Genomic DNA, 20810 nt, shown 5'->3' with positions numbered 1-20810 from the left:
TGGAAGGGCAGGTAGCATTGTGGAAGCAGGGAGGCTGCTGAAGGACTTACGCAGATTTGGCAAAGAGGTAACAGCTGGAATACAGTGTCAGGAAATGTAAGGTCATGCACTTTGGTAGAATGAATAAAAGTGTAGACTATTTCCTAAATGGAGGGAAAATTCAAAAATCTGCAGTGCAAAGGGACTTGGGAGTCCTTGTGTAGGATTCCCCAAAGGTTAACTTGCAGGTTGAGTCTGTGGGGAGGAAGGGAAGACAAATCCAATGTTAGCATTCATTTCAAGAGGACTAGAATATAAAAGCTAGGATGTAATGCTGAGGCTTCATAAGGCATTGGGCAGACCGCACTTGGAACATTGTCAGCAGTTTTGGACCACTCACCTAAGAAACGATGTACTGACATTGGACAAGGTTCAAAAGAATGATTCCTTGAATGAAAAGAGTGTTTGACTGCTCTGGGCCTCTATTCACTGGAATTTAGAAAAAAGTGAGTTGGAGATCTCATTGAAACCTATCAAATGTTGAAAGGCCTCCATAAAGGGGATTTGGAGAGGATGTTTCCTATACTGGGGAGTCTAGACCAGGGCAACAATCTCAAAACAGAGGGGCATCCATTTAGAATGGAGATGAGGGGGAATTTCTTTAGCCATAGGCAGCTGTGGAGGCAAGGTCATTGGGTGTATTTAAGGTGGAGGTTGATAGATTCGTGATAAGTCAGGGCATGAAAGGATACGGGGAGAAGGGAGGAGAATGGGGTTGGGAGGGGCATGGATCAGCAATGATCAAATGGTGGAGCAGACTTGATGGGCCAAATGGCCTAATTCTGCTTGCATGTCTTATGGTCTTATGAAATGTCAGGGACTGACAAACACCAATGTGCAATGTGCAGAAAGCAGGACGTACAAAGTTCTTACAAACAATATTGGAGTTGAACTTAGAACTCTGACACCCTGAGCTGTAATAGCATCACGTTAACTAGTACAATATCGTGGTGCCGACGGTAGCATAGCAGTTATACCATTATTAATACAGATATTACTAATAGTGGGGAGGTACGTGCCCGTGATGTATTGGGCTGAGTACACATTCCATGTTTTTTGTGACGTCTCTCTTCTTTCTTCTCCAGGTTACACTACAGGCAGTGGGGAATACAGCCCGATACGAGTAAGCATGAGAGAGAAATGCACTGACAGGATAAACGGTATGGTTTTGTCTCCACCATTCTGATGGGGAATCTTGGCCTGAAACGTTGACTGTCTGTACATGCTTGCCGACCTGCTGAGTTCCTTCAGCATTTTGTGTTTGTTGCCTGACGAAACATATCTGTCCTGTACTAACTACTCTGCATTGGCTTTCAGAATTGATTTTAAAGTTATCTTACTTATTTTTGAACTTTTTAATTGTTTGGGACTGGGATCGTTTTTGTTTTATAATCCTGCTCGAGCTCTCAGGTCTTCTTCCACCAGCCTCTTAAGTTTAAACTACCTCCCTCAGGAGGTAATTGGCAGGTCAGCTATTTTGGACTACACTTTTAAACAGTGGAGCTCAATACCTAAAATATAAGGAATGCAGGTTCACATGACACTTTTAAATGCCAGCTTAAAACCTATTTATTTAACCTTGCTGTTAACTAACATCATTTTGTCTTTTATTTTCTTGTTTATCCTTCACCCCATTGTAAAGCACCTTGAATTACAGTGTCTAAATGAAAAGTGCTCCATAAACAAGTTATGATGATTATTATTATTACAAAAATGATTACTTGGCCCAACTTGTGTCCAATAGCAACAAAGATCAGATTGACTTACCTCGGTACCGATGAAGAGGAAGGTGTTGATGTCTGTCAGGGTGGTCAGATCTCTGGCTGAAGGAACGTCCTTGCTGCTGTACTCTTCGTTTTCCCCTTTGTCTTTTAGGAGGTGTAGTTGGGACTGCTCTATAGGGAGGACAACCATCCATCACTGTCGACATCACAGAATTTTCATTGAAAACACAAGTGATTAAAATGTGGTTTTTAGAATGAGAAATGCTAAAACCCAAAATTCCAAATTCTACACAATCCGACTTGCCACCACTGTGACAACAGGAGTTATTCGGTCTTGCAGCTGGCTGTGGATTGATTGTGCAGTGGTTTGGGACAAGTCCTGATCTGTAGACATTTCAGAACGTCTCCTGGATACAGTCAGTAAATATATTTACATGGAATCGCTCAGTACCACAGATAGTTTTGGAATTGGAAATGGTTTATTATTGTCACCTGTACCGAGGTAGAGTGAAAAGCCCGTCTTGCATACTGTTGATACAGAGTGCACTGAGGCACAACAAGGGAAAACAATAGCAGAATGCAGAACAAAGTGCAGCAGTTACTGGGAAAGAGCAATGCAGACAGACAATAAGATGCAAGATCATATCTAGATAGATTCTGAGGTCAAGAGTGCATCATACTAGAGTTCATACTAAAGGTCCATTCAAGAGTCCTTCAGCCTGGTGGTATGTGCTTTCAGGCTTTTGTATCTTCTGCCTGATGGGAGAGGGGAGAAGAGAGAATGTCCGGGGTGGGTGCGATCTTTGATTATCCTGTGTGCTTTACTGAGGCAGCGAGAAGTCCATGGAGGGGAGGCTGGTTTCTGTGATATGCTGAGCTGTGTCCACAATTCTCCGCAGTTTCTTGCAATCACGTATTGACAGAGCGCAAATGAAGCTCTTCAGTGCATCTTTGGCTAGAAACTGAGGAGTATTGTGGACTATGGCCATGGACCAAACATGACAGATGGGATTAGCTTGCTGAGCAACAGAGTCAGTATGGATCAGTTGGGCTGAAGGGCCTTTTTCTGTGCTGTATGACTCTATGATTGTAACATTACAGCACAGGAACAGACTCGTCAGCCCACAATGTCTGTACCGAACACGATGCCACAGAAAAACTAAATCTCTTATGACTCATATAATCCATATCCCTCCATTTCCTGAATACTCTGCTTCTACCACCATCCCGTGTGGTCTCTCCCAGGCAATCACCTCTCTGTGTTTGAGAAAAACATGGTCAATGCTCTTACTTGGACTATTGAGTTCGGATCTAGTCGCCTCATCATAGGAAGGATGTGGAAGCTTTAGAGAGGGTGCAGAGGAGATTTACCAGGATGCTGCCTGGATTGGAGAGCGTGTCTTATGAGGAGAGGTTGAGCGAGCTAGGGCTTTTTTCTCTGGAGCGAAGAAGAATGAGAGATGACTTGATAGAGGTGTACAAGATGATCAGAGGCATAGTTCGAGTGGACAGCCAGAGACTCTTCCCCCAGGAAATGGCTAATAAAAGGGGACATAATTTTAAGGTAATTAGGAGACAGTATGGGGAGGATGCCAGAGGCACACAGAGTGGTGGGTGTGTGGGGCACGCTACCAGGGGTGGTGGTAGATTAGGGAGATTTAAGAGTTTCTTAGACTGGCACATGGATGAAAGAAGATGGGCTACTTGGAAGGGAAGGGTTAGAACTGTGCTGTAAAGTTCTATGATGTGTATATGGAGTCTTTACCCCTCAGGCTGGGTGAGACTAGAACTGGAGCTCACAGGTTTAGGTGAGAGGTGAAGTATTTAAGGGGAATCTGACGGGGATCTTCTTCGGGGTTTGGTTCCTGAGCTTTGTATGTTATCTCCGTGACATGGTGGGTTTTCTCCGGATGCTCCGGATTCCTCCCACAATACCAAAGAAGTCCCGGTCAGTCGGTTAATTGGTGACATGGGTGTGATTGGGCGGTGGGGGCTCCAAGGGCCAGAAGGGCCTGTATCTCTAAATTCAATAAAAGTAGAAGAAAACATAAGATAAGTAGCATGCTAGGATAATAATTGGTTGAGATGGTTTGTACAGAGAGGATTTACATTCCAGAAACAATTTCTTCCCCTCCACCATTTCTGAATGGTCATGAACCCACGAACACATTCCTTTAGATAAAATACCCTTGTCACACACAGACCTTATTTTGAACTCGCGAGGTGGGAGACAAAACCATACCATTTATCCTGTCAGTGCATTTCTCTCTCATGCTTATTCGTACCGGGCTGTATTCCCCATTGCCTTCGATCCGAGGTAGTGTCACCTGTGGAGAGGCAGGAAGAGAGAGATGTCAGACAATCATGGAATGTGTACTCAGCCCAAAACATCACGGGCACGTACTCTCCAACATTGGTAATATCTGTATTGGTATTAATTAATATTGGTATAACCGTGGACGCCACGATACCGCAGTGATTAGTGCGATGTTTTTACAGATCAGGGCAGCAGAGTTCAGAGTTCAATTCCAACACTGTAAGTAGTTTGTATGTCCTCTCCATAAACCCATGCTCCTCCCGGGGCTTGAGTTTCCTCCCACATTCCAAAGACGTACCGGTTAGTAGACTAATTGTAACTTTCCTGTGATTAGACTAGGGTTAAATAGCTGGTTTGCTGGGTGGTAAGGCTTATGGTTCTGAAGCGCTTGTTCCCTGCTGTACCTCTAAATAAACAAATAACTAAATAAATAATAAAAAATAAACATCGCAGGCACATCCCTCCCCACCGTCGGTTGTATCTACAGAGGCACTGCCTCAAGAAGGCAACATTCATCATCAAAGATCCACACGATCTGCTCCACGCCATCCAACATTGGGCAGGAGGTACAGAGGCCTGAAATCCCACAGCACCATGTTCAGGAACAGCTACTTCCATTCAACCATTTGGTTTTTGAACCTGCCAGCACAACTCTAATCGCTAGAGTTTAGCGACACCATGCACATGGTAGTGTAGCACTGAGCGTAACACTATTACAGCACCAACCCATGTTCAGTTCATTCTGCTGTCTCTAGGAAAATTGCACATTCTCCATAATCAATCTTAGAATTTTTCAAGGAATTTACCAGGAAAGTTGGTAAGGACAAGCCAGTGGATGTTACCTACATGGATCTTAGCAAAGCCGTTGAAAAGGTCCTGAATCAGAGGCTGGTCAAGAATATAGAACAGTACAGCGCAGGAACAGGCCATTCGGCCCACAATAATGTGCTGAACCAGCTAAAGAGCAAATCAAAAACACCCAAACACTAATCCCTCCTGCCTATGCCATGTCCATATCCCTCCATCTTCCTTACATCCATGAGCCTATCCAAACAGCTCTTAAAAGTTACTAGTGTATTTGCCTGTACCACCACACCAGGCAGTGTATTCCAGGCATCCACCACTCTCTGAGTAAAAAAACTTGCCCCTCTCATCTCCTTGGAACCTACCCCTTCGCACCTTCAATGCATGCCCTCTGGTATTAGACATTTCAGCCCTGGGAAACGGATACTCTCTGTCCACTCTATGATCTAGTAAACCTCCATCAGATTTCTCCTCAGCATCCGATGCTCCAGAGAAGACAAACCAAGTTTATCTAACCTCTCATGATACCACATTTCCTCTAAACCAGGCAGCATCCTGGTAAATTTCTTCTGCATCCTCTCCAAAGCCTCAAATTCCTTCCTATAGTGGGGTGACCAGAACTGTATACAATACTCCAGATGTGGCCTTAAGCAGAGTTTTATAAAGTTGGATCATAACCTCATGGGTTTTGAACTCAATGCCTCGACTAGTTTAAAAAAGAAAATTCCATAAGCCTTCTTAACCACCTTATCGACCTATGTAGCCACATTCACGGACCTATCAATTTGGATCCCATGATCTCTCTGCTCAGCAAAGCTGGTAAGAATCTACCATCTCTCTGCTCATATCTGCAACTTGTCTACATCGTGCTATGTTCTTTGCCAGTCTTCTGCACTAACCACAACTCCACCAATCTTGGTATCATCTGCAAACTTACTGACCCACCCATCTATGTTTTAATTTACATCATTTATTTGCATCACAAACAGCAGACGTTCCAGCACAGATTCCTGAAGAACTCCACTAGTTACAGACATCCAGCTCGAATAAGTCCCTTCAACCACGACCCTCTGTATTCGATGCGCAAGTCAGTTCTGAATCCAAACAGCCAATTTGCCCTCGATCCCATGCATCCTAATATTCTGGATTACTCTCCCATGAAGGACTCTGTCAAATGCCTTACTAAAGTCCACAAATACACCATCCACGGTCCTATCCTCATCAAGAAGTTTCAGCCACTCGGCACTCAAGACGAGATAGTAAATTGGATTGGACACTGGCTTTGTAAAAGTAGCCAGAGTGTGGCGGTAGATTGACTGGAGGTCTACGACTAGTGGTGTGCCATATGGATCAGTGTTGGGCCTGTGCTGTTTGTCGTCTCTATTTCCTGAGGAGACTGAGGTCCTTTAACATCTGCCGGACGATGCTGAGGATGTTCTACGAGTCTGTGGTGGCCAGTGCTATCATGTTTGCTGTTGTGTGCTGGGGCAGCAGGCTGAGGGTGGCAGACACCAACAGAATCAACAAACTCATTCGTAAGGCTAGTGATGTTGTGGGGATGGAACTGGACTCTCTGACGGTGGTGTCTGAAAAGAGGATGCTGTCTAAGTTGCATGCCATCTTGGACAATGTCTCCCATCCACTACATAATGTACTGGTTGGGCACAGGAGTACATTCAGCCAGAGACTCATTCCACCGAGATGCAACACAGAGCGTCATAGGAAGTCATTCCTGCCTGTGGCCATCAAACTTTACAACTCCTCCCTTGGAGGGTCAGACACCCTGAGCCAATAGGGTGGTCCTGGACTTATTTCATAATTTACTGGCATAATTTACATATTACTATTTAACTATTTATGGTTCTATTACTATTTATTATTTATGGTGCAACTGTAACGAAAACCAATTTCTCCCGGGATCAATAAAGTATGACTATGACTATGACTATGAGTGTGGTAGAACAGAGGGATCTGGGAATACAGATCTATAATTCCTTGAAAATAGCACCAGAAGTAGATCGCATGGTAGAGAAAACTTCTGACACCTTGGCCTTCATAATTCAATGTACTGAGTACAGGAGTTAGGATGTAATGTTGGTGAGGCCTACTCTGGAGCATTGTGTGCAGTTTTGGTTACCTACCTACAGGAAATGTCAATTGCCTACAGTAAAAACCAGAGCTACCTCCAGAGATCTTGCCCTTCCCTCCAGATGGGACATGTTGACCTTACCTTATGCATCGGCTTCCAGTGGAGATCCAGATGTTTGAAGGTGTTGGGAACTCCCTTGGGATTCTGGAGTTCCTTCCCGATTTTCCGTTTCTCTTTCATTGACTGGACAGTAGATTTTGTATGTCGTATATCCCAGAACAGGATGGCGCTGCAGAGAGGGAATAGGGATTCCAACTATACAGTCAGGCTGCTTCTCAGAGAGGTCATGATAGTGATAGATTAGAATTCCCACTGGTGGAATTCTGGGAATGGCAGAGAGAGAGAGTTTATCTTTTGATCCAACCAGCAGATTCCTGACATTTACAGAAAGGTCTTTCAACTCATTCTGAAGTGAGTAAGATCCAACACGGTCATACAGTGAGAAAGAATAGAAACAGGCCATTCAGTCCAACTGGTCCATGCTGATTGTGCTGCCCAGCAAGCGAGTCCCATCTTCCCACGCTTGACCCATAGCCCTCCAAACTTATCCTAGCTCTGTGATTCTCTAAATGGCTTTTAAGTGGTGTTAATGTGTCCAGTATTCCTGGCAGCTCATTCTAAATATGTGCCACCCCTTGTGTGAAGAAGCTGCCCCTGATGTCCTCATCTTAAACCTCTGCCCTCTTGTTGTTAGTACCCCCTCCTTGGGGAGAAAGGACTACATGCTTTCATGCTCTCTAAGCCTCTCATAGTCTGATATACTGTATCTCCATCGAGACACTCCTTAATCCACATTCCACGGAATAAAGTCCTAGCCTACACAATCACTCCTTGTAGCTCAGGCCCCCAATTCTAGGGAACATCCTGCTTAATCTTTTCTGCACAATTTCTAGTGTATAAATATCTTTTCTGCAACTGGCTGCCTGGGGAGATGGCAGAGGCAGATATATTAGAGATTTTTAGAGACAGACGCACGAATGTGAGGAAAATGGAAGGATATGGACAGTGTGTAGGCAGAAGTGATTAATTTAGTTGGCCATTTGAGTACTAATTTAGCTGGTTCAGCACAACATTGTGGGACAAAAGGCTTGTTCCTGTACTGTATTGTTCCAATCAGGATGGTGGAATTAGGAGAAGGTCCTAGAGAAAGCTAGGCAGAGAGGTTTTTGGGATGGACACTGAGGTGGGGGTCAAGGCACTTTTGGTGGTGGCTGGGAGAAAACAAGAGGGAAGATGGCTGAGGATGCCGTCCCTGTTGCACAAGGTGCTTTGTGCAGGTGAATGGCTTCAAGGAGGAAGGACCAATAACCCCACTGGGGAGCCCATTTGTTCGAGATGAATTTCGAATGACATTCAGAAGGTGGGTCCAGCGCGTGAGTTAAAGACAACTTCAAGATGAGCGACTTATGTGCACATTTGGACTGGGTTAACTGTAATGGGCCCTTTTTAATTTTTTTCTTTTCTTTTTTCTTACTAACTGTTCGATAAAGCTGAAATTTTTAAACATACTTTCTTTAAAATTGTATGCAGTGTACGATCCGTTATTTCTTGCCGATGGGTAATTGCAAGTGGACAGCGTTTACACAGTATTCACTCAGATTGTGGTGTGGGTGGTCAAAACATCCCAGCTCTCCCGGTCTGATGGGACCCAAGTCATATCCACCCTAGACGTATGGAGCTCGAGAAAGGTGGTTTTCCATGGACTTGCTAGTGAGGGCTAACCAGCCACGTTTCCAGAGGCATGGTTCACTGTGGGAACTCGTCTTCGATCTGATTCACTAATATTGTGTATTTGCTGAGGAAACGATGAAGTGGTTGGTGTGCTTAAGCCTGTGTTTAAATTAGTGCCGGGAAAGTGATTAAGATACTTGATTACGGACACCGCAGAGATTAAGCTTTGGTGCTATTCAAAGAGATTACCCGCAAGAAATCACAAACAAGACAAAATCTGCAGATGTTGGAAATCCGAGCAACGCCCACAAGAATTGAATAGGGTGGATATCCGCAGCCCAGATGAATTGTTGATTAGCGTTTTAAGTACAGTTAAAGTATTAGGGAAATTTGCGATCATAGAACAGCAGTTTGACTAAACAGCGGGCAAAGATGTCCCTTTAGTTCAGACTTGCAAGGACATGACTGGAGTGGGTCTGCCTGGTACGATTGGGGTGCCTGGACAAGGAGGGCTATCGTTTTAGAGAAGGGGGAAGTGCAGGAGAGGGGGAAGAACTGGGAGACGAGTTTCCCATAGCTGCGAGCGGAGACATTAAAGACAATTTACTCTCGTTTGTGCGGAGTGAGGGTAAGGAGCTGTCTGTCTAATGAGTCCTTCAGTGGTTGATTTAAATTCTGAGCTCGTTGACCTCGGTGACATTATACACCAGTCATTGAAAGTGGGCATGCAGGTACAGCAGGCGGTGAAAAAGGCGAATGGTATGCTGGCATTCATAGCAAGAGGATTCAAGTACAGGAGCAGGGAGGTACTACTGCAGTTGTACAAGGCCTTGGTGAGACCACACCTGGAGTATTGTGTGCAGTTTTGGTCCCCTAATCTGAGGAAAGACATTCTTGCCATTGAGGGAGTACAAAGAAGGTTCACCAGATTGATTCCTGGGATGGCAGGACTTTCATATGATGAAAGACTGGATCGACTAGGCTTATATTCATTGGAATTTAGAAGATTGAGGGGGGATCTTATTGAAATGTATAAAATTCTAAAGGGTTTGGACAGGCTAGATGCAGGAAGATTGTTCCCGATGTTGGGGAAGTCCAGAACGAGGGGTCACAGTTTGAGGATAAAGGGGAAGCCATTTAGGACCGAGATGAAGAAAAACTTCTTCACACAGAGAGTGGTGAATCTGTGGAATTCTCTGCCACAGGAACCAGTTGAGGCCAGTTCACTGGCTATATTTAAGAGGGAGTTAGATATGGCCCTTCTGGCTAAAGGGATCAGGGGGTATGGAGGGAAGGCTGGTACAGGGTTCTGAGTTGGATGATCAGCCATGATCATACTGAATGGCGGTGCAGGCTCGAAGGGCCGAATGACCTACTCCTGCACCTATTTTCTATGTTTCTATATTACATCACTGGTTGATAAATTCAGATGTATATCTGCAGAGAGCCAAAGTTACTGTAGGGTGGGAGTGTTCTCTGGGGTCAAGCCCACACCTGATGGGGAAGACGAATGTGAGGTTTGGCCTGAGCAGACATCTCAGTCACTGGATGAATGGCAGGGCTCAGATAACATGTGGAGAGTTTAAAGGGGCCGACAGCTGGCATAGTGAGGTTCCTAAAAGCAGAAAATCTATTAGCCACGTCAGCTAATTACCTACAAGCTCTGGAAGATATTTTTGGCACTGCTAGAAGTGCAGCCGATCTTAGGAAGAAGTTTAGGCACTCATTCCAGGAGGAAGGAGAGAAGTTGTCTGCCGACATCTTCAGGTTGCAGAAACTGCTACTGTTTGTGCCACAAAGGGGGCATTCAACCGTCTGAGAGAAATTGCTTGAGGACGGAGCAAGTTGTGAAGGGCACGTTGTCACATGATGTGATGGCTCTACGTATTCCAATGACCCACAAGATGCATCGGCTTCCACCTTTTACTGCGTTACTCAGAGAAGTTAGAGAGGAGGAAAACGCGATGGAGGAGTGGGAGGCCTCCGTCAGCAGGGTACAGTCCTTGGTAGCAGCCTCTATTGCTAAAGCGACCCCTGATGTCACACAAGCAGTTTTGCAGGATGTTGTGAAAGATCTGAGGGCCAAGGTATTTTGGATGATATCGGTTGGTGCTGCCACCAGGCATGGCAAGGCCGATAGGAAGCTGGACCCACTGGTGGGACGTACCAAGGTGAGATCTGCTACTGAGCGGGGTCCCTTGACCAGGGTAGTGACCGGTATTTTCTGTTACAACTGTGGAGAAGATGGACATTTCAAACAGGAGTGTGAAGGACAGGAAAATCTTCGGAAAGTAAATCGGCGGTTTATCAAACAGAGAAGAAAATTGGTAAAACTACCGAGGATCCAGTAAATCCAGAGAGGCATTCCAGAGAGGATACAATTCCTATTAGTGTACCAAGGGAAATACGCAACACTATTCCTGAAGGTTTAGTGGGACCAAGCTAAGATGTATCCATACGGACTGGAGGTGTTCATGCTGGATCCGTACTTGACACAGGTTCTCAAGTTACTTTACTTTGTCGATCCATTTGCAACTGGTATTTAACGCATTTACCATTGATGCCACTCGGTGCCCTTGAGATTCAGGAGCTTAGTACTGATGGATATCCACACAAAGGTTACTTGTCATTGAAGCTGGAGTTTTCAGAAGCAGATGTTGGAGTAACTGAGACTATTGACACACCAGTGCTGGTCTGCCCAGATCCAGCTGTAAAGGGCGAAGCTTCCATTACAGTATTATGAGAACAAATACTGCCATTGTGAGAAGGCTCCTGGAAGCATGCAAGGAGAGGAATGGAAAGAACTTTTTGAAAACCTTCTCCATTCACCGTGTTCAAAGCTGCTTTTGAGAAGGTGCAAGTTCCTCCTAAGCAGGATGATCAGCAGAAACGAGGAACTGTGTGGTACACACAGTCTAAACCTGTCGTGTTACATCCTGGAGGAGTAACTAGAGTGACAGGAACACTCAAATTTACCGGAATGTCTGAGGAATGGAAAAGGAGATTAACTGAGAATATGTTGGGATGTGAAGATGAGTTTCCTACTGATGAGTTTGATGTTGGTTACTCCAGGAGTACTTGCCACACTATTAGAGTGACTGAGGATACCTTTTCCAAGAGAGGTCTCACCAGTTAGCACCAGCTGAGGTTGAAGATATATGGCAACTCTTGCTTAAACTGAAGGAAGTTAAATTCAGTCATGGAGCAGGGGTACCTGAGCCACCAAAGACTCAAGTGATAGATGGGGGAGCCACCCTCTAGTAGACAGGAAGGGTCACAAGAGGTGGTTGAAGCTGGAAGGGTTAAAGATGGGATAAGCACGTCTCAAAGAGTCAGGAAACCCCAGATAGGCCGGCCTGTGACACACCAGGAGAACGGAGTGTTGTGTCTATCCCCCTAGTGAGATATTCAGATTCACATTCACAAATGCATTGGAGATCCTGACATCACATTTGAAAACTGTGTTATTAATAATGGGTTGATAAAGTTCAAAGTCATGAGGACATGACTATTTTTGGTGGGGCAAGGATGTAATGCCCTGGCTAAGATTTTTACTGCTATGCTGCAGACATTTCATTTTAACAGCTCTGTAAGAGCAGTCTGTTCTGCTTTTAGCATGTTTGGATTTGAGCTAAAGATAAGGGGCTATGTTGTTCAACTTAGGAATGTTGTGTCAGTGAATCAGGATGGTGGAATTGGGAGAAGATTCTAGAAGAAACTGGCGGAGAGGTTTTTGATAATGGACACTGGTGTGGGTCGAGGACTTTTTGGTGGAGGCTAGGAGAAGACAGGAGGGAAGATGGCTGAGGATGCATAGCTTGTTACACAAGGTGTTGGTGCAGGTGAATAGCTGCAAGGAAGAAGGACCAATACTCCCGTGGGGGAGCCCGATCGTTCGAGATGGATTTCGAGTGACATTCAGAAGGTGGTGTGTGCTTTCACACAGACCGGGGTCCAGCGCGTGAGTTAAAGACAACTTCAACATGAGCTCCAGCTTATGTACACATTTGGACTGGTTTAACTGTGATAGGCCCTTTTTATTTTTTCTTTTCTTTTTCCTACTAACTGTTCGATAAAGCTGAAATTTGTAAATATACTTCCCTTATAATTGTATGCAGTGTACGATCGCAAGCAAAGGAAAATCTGCAGATGCTGGAAATCCAAGCAACACACACAAAATGCTGGAGGAACTCAGTAGGCCAGGCAGCATCTATGGAAAAGAGTACAATCGGCATTTTGGGCTGAGACCCTTCATCAGGACTGGAAAAAAGAGGTGAGGAGTCACTGTTAGAAGGTGGGGGTAGGGGAGGAAGACAAGGTGATAGGTGAAACCAGGAGGGGGAGGGGTGAAGTAAAGAGCTGGGAATTTGATTGCTGAAAGAGATACAGGGCTGGAGAAGTGGGAGTCTGATAGGAGAGGACAGAAGGCCATGAAGGAAAGAAAAGGGAGGTAGATAAATTCTTGATTGGTCAGGGTTATGGAGAGAAGGCAGGATATTAAAGCAGAGAGGAAAATTGGATCAGCCATGATGAAATGACGGAGCAGAGTCAATGGGCCAGCTGGCCTAATTCTGCTCCTATATATTATGGTCTTATGGTATCCCTTCATGTCCTGACCAATCAAGAATCTATCAACCTCTGCCTTAAATATATATAAAGGCTTGGCCTCCACAGCTGAATTCCACAGATTCACCACTCTCTGGCTAAAGAAATGGCCCACTTCCTGTTCTTCCATGATCTTCTGTCCTCTCCTATAAGATTTCCCCTTCTCCAGCCCTGTATCTTTTTTACCAATCAACTTCCCAGCTCTGTACTTCACTCATTCCCCTCTCCCGGTTTCACCTATCACCTACCACCTTGTACTTCTTCCTCCCCTCCCCCCACCTTCTTATTCTGACTTCTCTTCCTCTCCAGTCCTTTCTCAGCCCAACCATCAACTGTTTACTCTTTCTGATAGATGCTGTCTGGCCCAATGAGTTCCTCCAGCACTTTGTGTGTGTTGCTTCGGATTTCCAGCAAATGTAGATTTTCTCTTGTTTGGGGTCCTGGACTTCACATGTGCTTTGCCACTAAGCCCAGTGGAACCGTTTCTACTGGCAGGAGAAGGGGCAAAGGTGGGTTACTGGTGCCCTAAAACCAGTCGCTCTGGGCAGATGGGGCTCGTCAGCCGTGGTTGCAACTCATCAAGGAGAAAGAAAACTCAGATCTCAAACCTCCGCTGCCTTGTAGCTATACCAGTGCGGGGGGGAAAGCTCCAGAGCTGGAGTCCCTAAGGCAGTCTTACGTTGAGTTCAATATTGACTGGCATCTCCTGTAACACCACCGGTGCCAAACTGTATCAGTCTCTGCCATTCCTTTGGATCGATCAGCTGCGTGGAGAGGGGGCAGCCTGTCACATGGGCAACAGCTTGCCCTCCATATTGTACTGCACTAGCCTGTGTATTGACCAACAGTGCTCCACCGACAACATAGTCAGGTAGGACGCATCTTCCATGGTTGACCGCGATCCAGAGAGGATCTCTATACTACTCAAGATGAATGGTTGATGGATATCTGTGTGTGATAAATAAGAACACACAGTATATACCTACCAGTCTGGAGAGCAGGTGATAAGTTGGACACACAGCCCATCTGTGTTCTCATATGGGACCCCATGCTTTGTTAGCTGGAAATAAACATAAATTTAATTTAAGTAATGCCAGATAAAACATAGAAATATAGAAAATGGGAGCAGAATGAAGGCATTTGGTCCTTCCATTTCAAATTCAAGAGAATCGTGTCTGATCATCCAACTCGCCTGTTCCCACTGTGACGAAAGTACACATAGACTAAGATATTGACTGTCCTGTGCTATCACCAATGGGATCAACAATTGATCTGCCACCTGTCTTCAGGAGAGAGAGATAAGTAAAGACAATGGAGCAGCATTTGGAAATGTTGATGAAGAGACGAGAGAGCTTAACGGAAGGAGACAGCAGTCTGGGAATTGTCAAGACTGGCTCCTCTTTGAACCCTGAACTGTTTGAAGTGATGGACAGGCGATACCCCAGCAGGGGGATAAAAAGGGACAGGTTCGCTAAGGCAAGACACACACGACACCCCGAGGTAACGAGACCCTGGAAGCAGTGCGTCTCCCACAAGTCGGTGGGAGTTTTTGGAGGGCTGGTCGCGAGACCAAGCCGTAGACGCACAGGGTGGAAAGGAACGATCGGCGGGAACCTGGTGTGTGTCCGCCCTTGCCTGGGTGCCAGGTTCGCTGTAGAGGAACGGAGGGGTCACAGTCGGTGACCTCAGAAGACATTACAAAGGGCTCGCCCAAAAGCTAACTGCGAGGAATATCGAAGGTCTGTGTGGAAGCCGTTTTTGAATATTCATTTGCTTTCTCTCTCTCTCCCCCACGGCAGTGATTACTGTGAACTGAACTGAACTCAATTGAACTGAACTTTGCATCACTTTGAAACTGGTCATTTACCCCTAGACGACGATAGAGCTTGATTGATCCTATTATCCTAGTTTCTGTGTACATGTGTGTTTATCATTGCTGAACTGTTGTATTCATTATCCTTTTGATTAGAGTACTGTGTTGCTTGTTTCTTTAATAAAACTTTCTTAGTTCCAGTAATCCAGACTCCAACTGAGTGATCCATTTCTGCTGGTTTGGCAACCCAGTTACGGGGTAAGTAACACCACTTTCTCCCCATATCGCTTCATCCCTTTGGCATCAAATAATGTATCCTGTTCATTCCTGAATATACCCATGATTCCGGTTAATTGGCATAGCCTTTTATTTGGGACAACTCTTAAAGAACAAAAACTAATCGAGGAAAATAGCTTGGAGTCCCCTCATTTATTTGGGACATTTTGCCACTTAATTGGGGCAGGAGCCTGTTGCCGAACAATTTCTAACTAGTGTCTGTCACTTGCGCTTGTGTTGCAGTTGGACACTACGCTGTGCACAGAGGGAACAGTTTTTAAATAGCATCAATTACGTGTGCTTGTGTTATTCATTTGGGCCGATGGATGCCGGTTCTAAAAGCAGTGATTTTTGATAATGTGCCAGGAAACTTATTGTTGGATTGCAACACCACTTCATGCAGGAAAGCAACAAAGGCATTCTGTTATCTGCACTAAGTGTCTGCACTGATTTTGTTTATTTACAGTCAACCAAAAGAACTCGGTATGAATTCCCCTGTTAATAACTATAAGGAACTCATGCACGGTTTTATAGTACTGTAGTCATATTGTTAGTATTCTAATTTGTTCTATATTTCATACACACACACACATATATATATATATAAATAATATGTTACTCAGTTGAACAGTAACAGTCTTTTTAACTATTTCCATTAAACTTGGGCTAATTGAGGCAGCCACTTAATTGGCCCTAAATGTACTGGCCCCGATGTGTCCCAGTTAACCAGAATCCATTATATATGCAAACAAGAGGAATTTTGCAGATGCTGGAAATTCAAGCAACACACATCAAAGTTGCTGGTGAACGCAGCAGGCCAGGCAACATCTCTAAGAAGAGTCCTGATGAAGGGTCTCGGCCTGAAACGTCGACTGTACCTCTTCCTAGAGATGCTGCCTGGCCTGCTGTGTTCCCCAGCAACTTTGATGTGTGTTGCATCCATTGCATATAATGACTTGGTCTCCACTGCTTTCTGTGGGAGAGAATTCCATACAGTCACCACCCTCTGAGATATTTTCAAGAGGTGATGTCTCAAGAAGAGGGCCCTTACCATCTGGGACATGCCTGCTTTTCATTATCACCATCAGGGAAGAGGTACATAAGTCTGAAGACCCACATTCAATGATTCAAGAAGAATTCCTTCCCTCCTGCCACAAGATTTCTGAGCATTCTGTGTATAAACCTTGTTATTTCTCTCTGTCTTTGCGGAGTACTGTTGCCACAAAAGAACAAATTTCACAACAACACGCGCAAAATGCTGGAGGACCTCAGCAGGTTAGGCAGCATCTGTGGAAATGAATAAACTGTCAACGTTTCAGGCTGAGACCCTTCATCAAGTCTGGGAAGAAAAGGGGAGAATGCCAGAATAAGGTTGGTGGGGGGGAGAGGACAAGCTCGAAGGTGGAAGGTCAAGCCGGGTGGGTGGGAGAGAAGTTGAAGGAAGAAGCTGGGAGGTGATAGGTGGAAAAGATAAAGGGCTGGAGAAGGAGGAATCTGATAGGAGAGGAGAGTGAACCAGGTGAGAAAAGGGGAAGAGGAAGAGCACCGGGGAGAGGTGATAGGTGAAGAGAAGAGGTAAGAGACCAGGGAGGGAAATTGAAGAAAAGAGAAGAGGGAGGGGAAAGAAATGACGGAGAGAAATCGAAGTTCGTGCTATCAGGTTGGAGGCTAACCAGACGGAATATAAAGTGTTGCTCCTCCAACCTGAGAGTGGCCTCATTGTAGCAGAAGAGGAGGCCATGAACTGACATGTCGAAACAGACTGGAGATAATTTCACAACATCTATGACAGGGTTAATAAACCTGATTGAGATTCAATCATTTCTCCTGATTTTGGTTCTGCATCCGGTTACCTGAACCATTGAATGGTAGGTCAAAACTCCTCAGCGCAGGAACAGCTTTCCCATATCTGGTCTGTCCAGTCCTTAAAAACGCTGCTTTGAGATCCCCCTCCCCCTCTTTCTTTGAAACTCCAGTGAACACAAGCCCAACAGACCCAGTCTCTCCTGCTACATCATGAGGTGTTTATAGATCAAGTGGGCAACCAGAGACATTTTACGAGACTGAAAATGGCTCACCCCACCTTCACAGTGACAAGGAGAGCAGGGCATAAATCTAAGGAGATTGGAGAAAGGTATAGGGGGCGATATCAGAGGTAAGTTTTTATTTTGACACAGAAAGTGGTAGATGCCTGGGTGGGTGGTGGAGGTTGATACATCAGGGATATTTGGGCGCCACATTAGCGTAGTGCTTAGCACATTACAGCTTAGGGCATCAGAGTTCAGAGTTCAATCCTGGTGTCCTCTGTGAGGAGTTTGTACACACTCCTCGAGGAATATGCGGGTTTTCTCTCAGTGCTTCGGTTTCCTCCCACAGTCCAAAGATGGACCGGCTAGGCCAGTAAATGGCCCCATGATTGAGCTAGGGTTAAATAGGTGGGCTGCTGGTGGCCCAGCTTGTTGGGCCGGAAGGTTCTGGTCTGTGCTGCATCTTTGAATAAAATAAAAATAAAAGTTTAAGGGGTTCTTTGGTAGGCACATAGATGATAGAAAAATGGAGGTTATGTGGGAGTAAAGGATTTGATTAACCGTAGGGTAGGTTAGAAGTTTCGTACAACATTGTGGACTGAAGAGCCTGTACTGAACTGTGCTGTAATGTTCTATGTGTTAAGTTTATTGGTATGGGGGTACAGACCAAGATTTCTTGAAAGGTAACACACACAAAATGTTGGATGAACTCAGCAAGTCAGGCAGTATCTATGGAAATGAATGAACAGTTGACTTTTTATGCCGAGATCCTTCATCAGGATTGGAAAGGAATGCAGAAGATATCAGAATAAGTCAGTGGGAGGGAAAAGAAGGAGGAAGAGCTAGAAGGTGAAGCCAGATGGGTGGGGGAGTTGGGGGGGGGGGTGAAGTAAGAAGCTGGGAGGTGATAGGTGAAAAAGGTAAAGGGTTTTAGAAGAAGAAATCTGACAGGAGAAGGATGTATAGGAGAAAGTGAAGGAGGAGGAACTCCCAAGGGAGGTAGTGGATTTGGCCCAGTACATAACAAGTAAAGCCAGCCAAACCACTCCGCACATCTATATGAAACACGGCTGTAGAAAAGCAGCATCCATCATCAAAAATCCTTACTATTCAGGCCATGCTTCTTTCTCGCTGCTGCTTTCAGTTAGAAGGTACGGGAGCCCCAGGACTCACACCACCAGGTTCAAGAACAGTTACTACCCCTCAACCATCAGACTCTTGAACAACAGGGGATAATTACACTCATCCATTGAGATGTTCCCACAATCAATGATCTCACTTTAAGGACTCTTTATCTTGTTATTTCATGCTCTTGTTATTTAATCCTATTTATTTATATTTGCATTTACACAGTTTGTTTTCTATGCTCTTGCTCTTTCTCTGATCCTGCTTACAGTTACTATTCTATAAACTTGCAGGAGAAAGAATGTCTGGGTTGTAAGTACTCTGACAATAAATTTTACTTTGAACTTTAAGGTGATAGGCATGGGAGGAGAAGAGATAAGAGGCCAGAGTGTGGAATTGAAGAAGGGGGGAGGAGGAGAGGGAAAACTTACTGGAAGTTGGAGAAACCAATGTTCATGTTCTTGAAAATAACCTTTTTGCAACAACAGCAGCACAATACATTGTTGACTAGACAAACATGAATTACATCAACTAAAATCAACATGACAGTCCTATCGGAATGAGGCATAATGCATTAGTGTAAGTCGAGGGAAATAACAACGAGTCAGAATGAAGGATTTTCAGATTGGTTCAAGAACCTGATGACAGTGGGGACGAAGCTGTTGTCGAACTTTGAGGTGTGAGTCTTCAGGCCCCTGTACCTCCTGATTCCTTCTCAGAACCATGACCTTGAGCATCAAGGAGGGCAGAGGTTCCTGCGGGTTCCCCACTGAATTGTAATCCCATGTAACATGGAAGTTTATATCTAAATGCTGGAACTCCCTCCCTGACAGCGGTAAGGGAGCTCCTTCACCCCAAGGACTGCAGTGGATCGAGAAGGCGGCTCTCCCCCAACTGAAGAAAAAGAATTTCCGGATGTATATTGTGTACATTTCTCTGACATTATATGTACCTATTGAACTTCTCAGAGACCAGGAGGCCAGGGGTGATAAATGGTGACCTTCCCAGTTGATGACCACAACCAATAGAACACCACAGAACAGAAGCAAGCCCTTTGGCCGACTTAGTCCATGCGGAACTGTTAGTATGTCTAGTACCGTTGACCTGCACCCAGACCATATCCCTCCATATCCCTCTGATCCATGTATCCGAACTTCTCTTAAATGTTGAGATCAAGCCCAGCACCACCACATCTTCTGACAGCTCGTTCCACACTCTGACCATTCTGTGATTGAAGAAGTACCCCTCAGGTTCCACTTAAACATTTCACCTTTCATCTTTAACCCATGACCTCCAGTTCTCATCTCACTAAACATTTGGACGAGAATTTTTCTTACCTGAAAGTGATCGGGCAGCCAGCACAGGTCAGTGATGAGGGACTTGTGGCCATTGTCTATGGATGACACTGCACAGTGACGAGCAATAGGGACTTCACAAGGAGATGCCGGATCCAACTCAGGCTGGGAATTGAAACATCAGGAACAACTTTACCTTAACATATCTCGTAAGCAGCATTCCAAACAAACACAGAAATCACTGAAGGAACTCAGCAGGGCAGGCAGGATCCGTGGAGAGGAATAGGCAGCTGACGTTTTGGGCTGAGATCCTTCATCAGGATTGCAAAGGAAGGGCGGAGATGCTAAAATAAGAAGGTGGGTGGGGGAGGGGAGATGAAGTAAGAGGCTGGGAGGTGATGGGTGGAAAAGGTAAACCGCTGGAGGGAAAGGAATCTGATAGGAGAGGAGAGTGGACCATGGGAGAAAAGGAAGGTGGAGGGGCACCAGGAGGAGGTGATAGGCTGGTGAGGAGAAGAGGTAAGGGGTGATGGGGAAGGGAAAAAAATTAAAGGAAGTTAAAGAATTCAGTGTACATGCCATCAGGTTTGTTGGAAGCCACTGTTTTTTTTAAATAATATCTTTTATAACATTTGTACTTTTAACAAATTTTTCACAGTCAGTGGTGGTTCATCCCCACTCACTGGCAGAAAGTTGTATAGTAGCTAAACTAACAGTTTATCACCTTAATAATCAGAAATAAAAGAAGCAGATGCTAGAAATCCAAAGCAACACACGTAAAATGCAGCGGGCCAGGCAACAACCATGGAAAAGAGGAAACAGTCAACATTTTGGGCTAAGAACCTTCATTAAGACGGGAAAAAAGAGATGAGAAGTGGAGTGAGAAAGTGGGGGGGGGAGGAAGAAGTACAAGGTAGTAGGTGATAGGTGAAACTGGGAGAGAGAGAGAGGTGAAGTAAAGATCT

The 20810-nt window shown here is 45.0% G+C and overlaps 1 protein-coding gene across 2 annotated transcripts in view; it reads right to left on the bottom strand.

Annotated features, from left to right (window-relative positions):
- dnai3 (dynein axonemal intermediate chain 3) overlaps positions 1–20810 on the bottom strand; it is a 142261-nt gene that overhangs the window by 34911 nt on the left and 86540 nt on the right. For both annotated transcript variants that reach the window (XM_063065070.1, XM_063065069.1), the window contains exons 12-16: positions 19888–20010; positions 14296–14369; positions 7115–7262; positions 4006–4090; positions 1807–1934 (exon numbers count right to left, since the gene is read on the bottom strand). In XM_063065070.1, coding sequence (XP_062921140.1) covers positions 1807–1934; positions 4006–4090; positions 7115–7262; positions 14296–14369; positions 19888–20010 — 558 coding nt within the window. The remainder of the gene's footprint in view (positions 1–1806; positions 1935–4005; positions 4091–7114; positions 7263–14295; positions 14370–19887; positions 20011–20810) is intronic.

The sequence above is a fragment of the Mobula hypostoma genome, chromosome 12 (assembly GCF_963921235.1).
Source record: "Mobula hypostoma chromosome 12, sMobHyp1.1, whole genome shotgun sequence".
Taxonomy (NCBI): domain Eukaryota; kingdom Metazoa; phylum Chordata; class Chondrichthyes; order Myliobatiformes; family Myliobatidae; genus Mobula; species Mobula hypostoma.
The sequence above is the reverse complement of the archived record's forward strand: the minus strand, read 5'-3'. Positions and strand labels throughout refer to the sequence as shown.